Source organism: Stenella coeruleoalba, assembly GCF_951394435.1.
Source record: "Stenella coeruleoalba genome assembly, chromosome: X".
Taxonomy (NCBI): Eukaryota; Metazoa; Chordata; class Mammalia; order Artiodactyla; family Delphinidae; genus Stenella; species Stenella coeruleoalba.
This window is the reverse complement of record NC_137152.1, coordinates 40,741,502-40,751,569: the sequence shown is the minus strand read 5'-3', so window position 1 is coordinate 40,751,569 and position 10,068 is coordinate 40,741,502. Positions and strand designations below refer to the sequence as shown.

Here is a 10,068-nt window from a genome sequence, read left to right as displayed (position 1 = left end):
GCAGTACAGGGTGTGAGTGCCCGCGCCTGCGGTCGGGGGCGCGGAGGCGGAGGTGGGGAACGGTGAGGGGAATCTGGCGGGAAGGAGAAAACGCCCCCCTACCCCGCCCACCCACTGGCGGAATCGCATGCGCACAGGGGACCTGGTGGGAAAGGCTTTTGTTGGGAAAGCGGGCCGGCTGGAGGGGTCCGCGCATGCGCAGGCTGCCCAGCCGCGCGGCGGGGAGGGGGGGCGTTGCGCGGAGAAAAGGGGCGGGGTGGTGGGAGCTGCTGTGCTGGCAGCAGTAGGCGAGGGCGCGGCTGCGGGGTTCCTGGTGCTGAGGACGGACGCCATTGGAGCCCCAGGGAAGGTAAGGATCCAGCCCCAGACAGGACCGGGAGAGAGCGAGTGGAACGAGGGTACGCTGTGCCCTCCCCATCCCCAATCCCCCGCCCCCGGATCTGAACAAAGCCCAAGCACGCAGAACCTGAACCCCCTTAGACCCGCGGTCTAGATAGGAGCCTCCCCCCTCCACCGCCATCAGACGCAGGCTCCCCGATCCGAGCCCTACTTACACCGGAGCCCACCATCCGAACCCCTTTAACAGACCCGTGTGCTCCGTGCTGAGCTTCCTTAGAGCGGAGGCCCCACCTCCACCCCAAACACTCTGAGATCAATCCAGTGGAACTGAACGTTTTGCCCCCTTCCTGGAGTTGCAGTCCTGGCCTCTGAGACCTCCAGCGCTCCAGTTCGAGCCTCACCTAGCCCGAAGACCCCCACCCCATACACCTTGAGCGCTCCTGTATGAGCCCAACCTAGACCCGAATCAGCTGAATCCCCCCACCGGCACTTAGAGGGTCCCTGGGATTCATTTTCCCAGAGCTTCCAGCGGTCCCCGTTTGTCTCAGCCCTCTCATGTCATTCTCCTCCCCACCGTCCTGGCCCCCTGCTCCAGGCATTAAATTCAGGCGCTTTATTTCTCCCTCTCTCAACGCATCTCCTATGGGACTCTTTGGACTCAGGCCCGCCAGTGCACCCCTTGTTCAAATCCGGCCGCTGGGCCGGGGAGCCTGCCTGTCCTAAACTCCCCTTTCAGTGTAGGGACTCCTCCGACCTCCTCTATCCTTCTCTTAGGGCTCTGTCTCTGAGGGAATCTACCCCAGCAGCCTTCACTCCCCCACCCACCCCGACCTTATACTGCCTGGTAACCTGATGATTGCAGCTCCCCACTTCCTGAGAGATCCGGCCTCCTGCTGGGTCCTGCCCCCCTCCCCCTGAAGAGGCCTCCCCGTCCCTCTCAGGCTGAGCTCTCTTCTCCTTGGGACCCCCAGCATGGCTGAGGGAAGCTACCACAAAGAATCTGAAGGGTACAACGTTGAAGACATGGACGAGGGTAGTGATGAAGTCGGGGAGGAAGACATGGTTGAAGGCAACGACTATGAAGAATTTGGTGCTTTTGGAGGCTACGGAGCCCTCACCAGCTTTGACATCCGTATCCTCAGAGCCTTTGGGAGCTTGGGTCCAGGCTTTCGCATCTTAGCGGTGAGGCCCCTTGTCGGCCACCTGCTAGCCCTGGGCCTTCCCTCCTGCGACGTCAGGGAGGATGGGAGGAGGGGGTGGGTGAAGGCTGGAGTTGAATGGGGAAGGACTGCCCAGCTTCACCAAACCTTCCCTCTCCTGCTGGGAGAAGGGGGATTTGGGAGGGTCTGGGGGCTGGTCGGGGGCTGGCCAGCACAGGGCGAGTGTGTACAGCTGTCTGCCTTGCCCTCCCCTCCCTGGTCTTGCAGAATGAGCCCTGGGAACTTGAAAACCCTATGCTGGCCAGGACTCTGCTGGAGGCATTTCGGATGGATCCAGAAACACTTGCCAACGAGCCGGCTGCCCGTGCTGCCAACGTAGCCCGGGCCGCCTCCTCTAACCAAGCTGCTCGGGCCGCTGCTGCTGCTGCCCGTGCCACCTACCATCAGGTGGTCGCTAACCACTCAGTGGCCACAGACCAGGGCTCAGGAGGCGATACCCAGCCCATGACATCCGCTGCCGAGGCTCAGGCAGCCACCCTTGAGACAAGCCTTGCTTCTCCGCACAGCTCCCAGATGCTAGTCAAGAGCGAGATGGCCACCCCCGGGGCTCCAGCAAGGTCCACGCAGCCCCAGACATCCTCCCGGGCCCAGGAGGCTGCTGCCGAGGGCCCTAGTACGGCCTGTGCTTTCTCCCAGGCCCCACGTGCCAGTGAGATGGATGCCACCCGGCCCAAAACAGCCTTCCTGGGTCAGAACGATGTCTTTGATTTCACCCAGCCGGCAGGTGTCAGTGGCATGGCCTTCCCACGCCCCAAGAGACCTGCCCCGGCCCAAGAGGCTGCCACAGAGGGCCCCAGTGCTGCCTCCGGGGGGCCCCAGGCAGCCTCTGCCGGGGAGGGGGCAGCCACCCGGCCAAAGACGACCAAGTCTGGGAAGGCTCTCGCCAAGACTCGGTGGGTGGAGCCTCAGAATGTTGTGGCAGCAGCTGCTGCCAAGGCCAAGATGGCCACGAGCATCCCTGAGCCTGAGGGTGCAGCTGCCACCTCTCAGCAGAGTGCGGAGCCCTGGGCCAGGATGGGAGGCAAGAGGACAAAGAAGGTGAGACCTCCCTGTTGTCTCCAACCCCCCTTGCTCCCCTGCTTTCTGGGCCCTCTCCTCTCTGCCTCCTCCTCTCCCTCCCCGCATCCCCTCCCTTCCCCTCCCCTCTCCTTCCCTCTCCTTCCCTCCCCTCTTCTCTCAGCTTGTGCATGTTTCTCCAAGACAGGTTAACCAGCATGTTTTTACTCCACGTAGTCCCTACCCTCAGGCCTGGAGGGAGAAGCGGTTGGCTCAGTGCCTGGCACTTAGTAAGCACTCGGCACGTGTCATCCGCTGTTCCTACCACCCTTATCTCCAAGTACCTGCTCTGGTTAAGATGTGTGCCAGGTGCTTTTGCACGGGTAGCCTGGTAGCCCTGAGTCTCTCCTCTGTCTAATGGTACAGTCCAAGCACCTGGATGACGAATATGAGAGCAGCGAGGAGGAGAGAGAGCCTCCTGCGGTCCCACCGACCTGGAGGGCATCGCAGCCCCCACTGACAACTGTGCGGCCTCAGATGGCCCCTCGGCCCCCCATGGCCCTGAGGTCCCAGGTACCCTCAAGGCACGTACTGTGCTTGCCACCCCGCAATGTGACCCTTCTGCAAGAGAGGGTAAGAAGCCTGCCCTTCCCCCATCTCGCTCCTCTCCTCCCTTGCGGGCCTGTTCTTTGAGGTCGCCCACGCCTTGGTCTACCCGTGTGCTCCCTCCTTCTCCAGGCAAACAAGTTGGTGAAATATCTGATGATTAAAGACTACAAGAAGATCCCCATCAAGCGCTCAGGTGGGCAACCTGTGCCCCCTCCCTGAGCTCTGCCCTTCCCCCCTCCCACAACCCTGCCCTGTGGGCCTCCCATCAGATGCCCACACACACACATCAGGCCTGGCTGATGGCTCCATTTGCACGGTGTGGGGTCCTGAGTGTGCTCCCTTCAGCAGGGCTGACAGAAAAGCTGCAGCTCTGTGGCCCCTGCTCAGCCTCGGTGCTTTGCCCACCCCTCCCCTCCTGCAGACATGCTGAAGGATGTCATCCGAGAATACGATGAACATTTCCCTGAGATCATTGAACGAGCAACGTACACTCTGGAAAAGGTGGGTGCGGGGCCGGGGGCAGCTCTGTGGAGCAGGGGCCACAGGGAACCCTTGCCCCCTGCATCCCCTCGAGGCCCAAGGGCAGGACTATGTGCTCTGGAAGGAAGCCCTCCCTGGCCTCTCCACCTGGGAGCTTCGTCTGCCTGCCTCCTTCCCTCCTTCTTGCCGTTCGTGCTCTCTGAGTGTCTGTGGTCTCCTGAGGTGGATCCCATTGTCTCAGCCAGTGTCAGTGCTCCCACAGGGTACTTCCTCTGCGGCCTCTCTTCTTCCTCCTCCCCCAGGGCTTGGGGCTCCCCGCCAAGGAAAAGCTCTAACGGGGAATTGAGTGACTGCCTGCAGGACACCCAACATGGATGTTTGATCTCACATTCTGTTTTCTCCCCCATGTAGAAGTTTGGGATCCACCTGAAGGAAATCGACAAGGAAGAACACCTCTACATTCTTGTCTGCACACGGGATTCGTCAGCCCGCCTCCTGGGAAAGTGAGAGAGCACAGGAGGGTGGTGGCCTTCCTTGGTGGTGCCTCCCCGCTCCTCTCAGAGAAACGGGAAAGTGGGGTTGGGGGGCCTAGCACGGCTCCCACCCAGAGTTAGCGGTGCTGAGCAGTTAAGGGCTGGCAGGGGCAGTAGCCTGGGCCGAGGATTTGCTGCTCTCTGGGTTTCGCCCCTGCCCGCCCTTCCCCACCCCCATCTTCCTAGGAAAGCAAGCTCCTTGGTTGCCTCTCCCTGCTAAGGTCCTGGCCAGGGCTTGGCAGAGTGGGCCTCGGGAGGGGGACGGGGGTGTGGGGGTGCTCTCCAGTGGAGTTGTGCTCCCGACGCAATGCGCAAAGGGCAGGGAAGGTCTGGATGTGCCTCTGGACACAGGGTTGCCAACCGTTTGCTCCCTGCCTAACCCCATCCTCGGCAGAGCCCTGGGAGGAGGTGTTAGCATCCCCATTTGATGGATGAAGGGACTCAGTCTCAGGCCGAGGAATGAATTGTCTGGACCAGGTAGCGCAAGCCATACAGAGTAGGAGGAGCTGCCCTGTAGCCCAGCAATCTGGGAGAGGCTAGTTGAGTGAGCCGGCTGTGGTCCCCCCGGGAAAATGGCTGCTGGACAGGATCCCTCTTTCTACACCTTCAGGACCAAGGACACTCCCAGACTGAGTCTCCTCTTGGTGATTCTGGGCGTCATCTTCATGAACGGCAACCGTGCCAGCGAGGGTGAGTGGCTGGACCTGCAGCTGGGGGGTTGCCCGCCGTCTCACCTCCGTGTGCTAAACTCTTGTACCTCATCTCCCCTCGCAGCTGTCCTCTGGGAGGCACTACGCAAGATGGGACTGCGCCCCGGGTATGATTGGGGTCTCTCGGCTCCCACTCCTCAGTGTGTCTGTCCTTGGGCACAAGAGGCCCCGGGATTGCAGTGGCCTAGTGGTCTCTGCGGGGCGTGGCGTCCTGGACTAGGTAGAGCGCAAAGGGTCCCACCAGGGTGCGTGGGGAAACGGTCCTGAGCACTGAGCACCCCCTCTGCTCCGTGTGCCTTCTCTGTTCCCAGATGAGAACTAAGAGAAACCATCGGACCTGGGGGCTCCGTCAAACCCCTCCCTGGGGCGTCGCTGACAAGTGGCCGTCTGGCCTCTGCTGCCGGCCCAGGCATCCATGGGGACACCCCACAGGCTGGGAAGCTCTCAGTCCTGCTGGGAGTGCTCCCGCCCACCCCGGGCACTGCCACTGTCTCTAGTCATGCATTCCTTTCCTTGCACTCAGGGTGAGGCACCCATTCCTGGGCGATCTGAGGAAACTCATTACAGAGGACTTTGTGAAGCAGAAGTGAGTATCGACTGAGTTCACTTTGCCTCCCACTCAGGCCTTCCTCGTGTGCTGCTCTGGCTGAGGAAGCCATTCCCCAGCCCATGTCTTAACACCAGAGGGATGGGTGTCTGGTGTGAGTGTGGGGTGGGGGGGAATGTGAGTGTTGGGGGGAGGGCAATTCCAGGGAGGCTTGGGGAAAGGGAGCACATGCTGACTGCGAGCACCAGGTGGGGTGGTACAGTCCCCATCTCGTTCAGCACCTGCCCTCTAGGCAGTGTCCCCGGCTTTACATCTCAGGAGCCTGGGGCTCAGAGAGTGGAAGCCTGACATGGCTCCGGCTGGGATAAGGCCCATTTGGGCCTGGAGTCCAGCCCCGCTGACCTTCTAGCCCAGGCCCACCCCATCCTCGGTGCTTGGAGATTTGGAGATCTTGTGTGCCCTCACACAGGCCCGTATGCATGTTCACCACCCCCACCCCCGCCCCCTGCACCACACACACACACACACACACACACACACACACACACACACACACACACACACAGATGGTCGAGAGTATGCATGGAGTCCACTGCTCTTGGTTGACTGTTTCTTCCTGTACAGTCATTTTCTAGGGTGGACTGTCCCAGGGTTCAGCCAGGCCACGGACGAGCCCCATGGTGGGGTGTGCTCAGAGCAGGGGGCCTGAAGAAATGGCTCCTCTGTTTACAACACACCCAACAGGAACCTGGGTTATTGTGACAAGGGGCACAAAACTCGTGGCCTTCCTATGAACAAATACCCTACACGTGCCCCCTGCACCTCCACGTGGCTGCTGGGCAGGACCAGTGGCCTAAGGGTGTGAGCACCTCAGTTTTGGAGGCAGAAACCCCTGGGAGTGAGCGTGGGAGCGAGGCAAGGGCTGCGGGGCCAGGGCAGGCCTCCTGCGGCAGCCAAGCTGCAGCCTCGGGGCTGGGAAGGGGCCACCTGGGAGCCACTGGTGCAGCAACAGGTCTGCCTGGCTGGAAGCAGAAGTTTATTTTCCTCTCTCACGCAGGTACCTGGAATACAAGAAGATCCCCAATAGCAGCCCCCCCGAGTATGAGTTCCTCTGGGGCCTGCGCGCCCGCCACGAGACCAGCAAGATGAGGGTGCTGAGATTCATCGCCCAGGTAAGGCAGAGCCTCTGTTCTGGCTGGAGTTTCCCATACCTCGTTGGTTCGCTGAGGCCCAGAAAGGTTCCTAAGTCACTGACACAAGTTCACAGACGTAGTGAGTGGGTGGGGCGAAATCCCAGGTCTGGCACAAAATAATGGGAGCCCGATTCCAGTCGTGCGGGTTTCTATCATGATTTTGCAAAGCGCTCAGGAGGGCGTATGGCAGGAAGCAGGTGCTGAGCGAGGTGGGGTAGCTGTTCCGACGGCTGCTGTTCTTCCACCGCAGTATCAGAACCGAGACCCCCGGGAATGGAGGGCTCATTTCTTGGAGGCTGTGGATGATGCTTTCAAGACGATGGATGTGGATATGGCTGAGGAACATGCCAGGGCCCAGATGAGGGCCCAGATGAACATCGGGGAGGAAGCTCTGATTGGACGGTGGAGCTGGGACGACATACAGGTCGAGCTCCTGACCTGGGATGAGGATGGAGATTTTGGCGACGCCTGGTCCAGGATCCCCTTCGCTTTCTGGGCCAGATACCATCAGTACATTCTGAATAGCAACCGTGCCAACAGGAGAGGCACCTGGAGGGCTGGCGTCAGCAGTGGCACCAATGGTGCGGCCAGCACCAGCATGCTCGATGGCCCCAGCACCAGCTCCACCATCCGGACCAGAAACGCCGCCAGAACCAGTGCCAGCTTCTTCTCCTGGATTCAGTAAGATTGGAGGTCATTAGATGAGACTCTGAAGGATGGGGTGTGGAGGGACTGGGAGGAGTCAGGGGAAGGCCTGGGGTGTCATGGGGGAACGAAGAGAGCCTGACGGGACGCTCAGTTTGTTCTTCCTATCCCTGACGGTTCACCTGTATTGACCCTTGTGTTCTGGCCTTTGTGTCTCCCGGTTCCAGGCAGCGCTGAGGAGCTGCAGCAGCCCCCTGCCGAGCCAGAGTGCCTCCTCTGCCCCCCGCCCCCCGACAGAGCACTCTAGGCAGCTACTCCCCGTCCATGGAAGATGGCATGCCAGATGAGGCGCTCTCTGCCCTTCCTGCTTTCCTGTGTGCTTTTTGTCGTGCTGTCGTGTTTTGGGTATCAGTATTGCATTAAAGTTGCAAAATCAGTCGGACGTCTTCTCCTTTTCCTGGGCAGGTGTGGCTCTGAGTGGCCGGTGGTCAGGCCCTCCGGGACAGGCGGGGGCCGCCTCCCCCTAAAAGGCAGACGGGTGTGGCTGGGTCAGGCACTGGGAGGCGCAGAGATGCCAGCTGAGTGTGGAGGCCAAGAGTTTCCAGGGGCTCCGGTCCATACAGTTTCATGATTTCTTACACTGTGTGGCCCCGGTTAAATGCCAGTGGGGATCCTCAGGAGAAGGGGTGGGGTGGAGGGCCGTGAGCCGGTGCCACCGTCCCTCCCACCAAGGGACGGGATCCACAGACATCCCCTAGGACCCACCTCCGCCCCATCTCTGGAGGCGCTGTCCTGGAATCCTTCCCTCATCATCCATACCATTTCAGGACCTCCTCCCTCAGACCGAGTCTTAAGGACAATGAGGTAGGCCTCACAGTGACACTCTCACCCCTCCAGCAGGTAGAAGGAGGAGCCATTACTGCCACAAGAGCCGATTCAGTGAAAGAAAGCTGTAGGCAGACCTGGACAGCCCATTGCCTGTGACCATGATCCGAGGCCCTTTGGGAGGCTCCGGGGCTCTTCTCCATGGAAGCAGGGCTCTCCCGGCGAGGCCAAGGCCAGCCTAGGTCTCTGTGTCTTCAAGGGCTGCGTGATCCCTGCGGGGGCGGAGGCTAGAACTTTCATTCCCCAGGTGCACGACAGTGAGGGCAGAGACACTTTGGAACCCTGGGAAGGACTCCGTAGCAGGAAGGGGCCGTCTCGGGCTTTTCTGGGTCCCCCAGTGACGTCCACAGCTTGGAGGACAAGGCTCCAGGTTAAGAGGAAGGAGAGAGTAGTGTAAGGACCCCAGCCCGCCCAGCCCCCCCCACCCCCCGCTTGCCTCTTTGCCCCAAGAAGTGGTCCCGCTCCCTCAGCCAGACCTGGATCCTGACCCAGACCCAGCTACATCATTTGCCAGAGCCAGTGGAAGACAGAAACTCTGGTCACCTGGCTCAAAATGTATTAACGATCGCAAGAGAGCAGCAGCAGAGCACTGCACCCCTAGTGCAGACCTGCTGAGGGACGGCCCGGGCCGCACCCCCAGGAAGCAGGCTCTGTATGGACCCCCGTCCCCTAAAGACAGGCTTCACGCGGGTTTCTGCCTTATTTGTTGCTGCTTTGATTTCTGCCTCCCTGGCTGTGGGCTTGATGCCTGGCCTTGTGGACACTCTGTGATTCCGACAGAGATTCAGGCCCCTTCCAGGTGCAGGTTTCCCGGTCGACGGCCCGGGATTTGGGAACCCAGCCCTGGCATGATGAATGACACCGGAATGTTTCTGGTTCCCTTGCCCTGGGACCTCCCAGGACCCTGCTGTGCACGAAGTACGCACCTGCCTTGTCATGGACAAGGGTGGGGCACTCGCCACAAGCCACAGGGATGAGCTGGAGCACTGTGTTCAGAGGACACCTGAGATAAGGCAGCTCATCTAGAAAGGAGGAGAGAGCAGCCCTCAGAGACAGCGTGCTGGGGAAGGTACCACCTCCCCAGGCCTCCAGGCTTGCAGCACTCTCCCCTTCCACCCCCTTCCCCATGGTTGTCTTCACCTGGGCCCTGCTCCCCCACACTCTGCAGGGAGCAGTGCTGAGAGCAGGGTGGGGAGGGAGGAAGGAGGGCACTGGGGATCGCAGAAAGACACAGGGTCCCTCAGAAACCTGCACCTGGAAGGGGCCTGAATCTCTGAGGATGGTCACCTCGAAGGCGGCCGACCTCCTCACCCACGGGGCAAACATGAGACCAAGGCAGGCCTCCCTCCCGGCCCCAACCTCAGCCCTTCCACGGGCTCCCCCACCACAAAGGCCCACAACAGGTCTCAGCAACTGTTTTCTGAGGCCCTACTATGCGCCAGGGCCGTGGCTGAGGTGTGCGTGCACCTTGGCAGCTCCCGCAGCTTTCTCCCCAGCCCAGGCCTGTGCCCTCTGACTCCTGGGACACTTGTTGATGGACAAGCACTCACCGATTCACTTGTTTCCAGTTACTGACGATTATGTATAAAGTCGTTCTGAATATTTGCATGCCACTACTCGTATGGCCTTGACGTCATTCACCAGACAGCCCTGATGGGAGGTGATGATCAGGCCCATTCCATGGATGAGGACACTGAGGCTCGGAGAGGGAGGACACTTGCCCCACGTCCCACAGCCAGGAAGGGGGCAGTGCTGGGACTCGAGCCCAGGACGCTTTGAGGCCAAATGTGTGCTCTTCCCACTGCAGTCTGCTGCCACTGCCTTCGAGGGACTCACAGTGTCGTGGGGTGACACCCCCAACTCTCACCCCTCTCTGCAGACACCCACCCTCCTGACCACCCGGGCAACCCA

The 10,068-nt window shown here is 60.8% G+C and overlaps 1 protein-coding gene across 4 annotated transcripts; it reads left to right on the top strand.

Moving 5' to 3' along the window:
• Window positions 1-259: 259 nt before the first annotated feature.
• LOC307180976 (melanoma-associated antigen D4) lies at window positions 260-7,707 on the top strand. Of its 4 annotated transcripts, none has more exons than XM_079911671.1 (13): window positions 260-349; window positions 1,281-1,521; window positions 1,767-2,597; window positions 2,982-3,188; window positions 3,294-3,357; window positions 3,586-3,665; window positions 4,056-4,147; window positions 4,788-4,867; window positions 4,952-4,994; window positions 5,411-5,473; window positions 6,492-6,606; window positions 6,878-7,308; window positions 7,500-7,707. In XM_079911671.1, exons 2-13 carry the CDS (start codon window positions 1,312-1,314, stop codon window positions 7,507-7,509), a joined length of 2,226 nt encoding a protein of 741 aa, XP_079767797.1. In that variant the 5' UTR covers window positions 260-349; window positions 1,281-1,311; the 3' UTR covers window positions 7,510-7,707. The 4 variants fall into 4 exon arrangements, with proteins under 4 accessions (XP_079767797.1, XP_079767796.1, XP_079767798.1 ...); XM_079911670.1 differs by having other exon boundaries at window positions 274-349; window positions 1,311-1,521; XM_079911672.1 differs by having other exon boundaries at window positions 274-349; window positions 1,311-1,521; window positions 6,878-7,320.
• Window positions 7,708-10,068: the final 2,361 nt, after the last annotated feature.

What these genes read in the sequence shown, in the direction of transcription:
- LOC307180976 (XM_079911671.1), top strand. Translation starts at nt 1,312, where the DNA reads ATGGCTGAGGGAAGCTACCACAAAGAATCTGAAGGGTACAACGTTGAA. An exon ending in GAGGCAAGAGGACAAAGAAG is followed by an intron (nt 2,598 to 2,981) that starts GTGAGACCTCCC and finishes CTAATGGTACAG; the next exon opens with TCCAAGCACCTGGATGACGA. An exon ending in CGGCAACCGTGCCAGCGAGG is followed by an intron (nt 4,868 to 4,951) that starts GTGAGTGGCTGG and finishes CTCCCCTCGCAG; the next exon opens with CTGTCCTCTGGGAGGCACTA.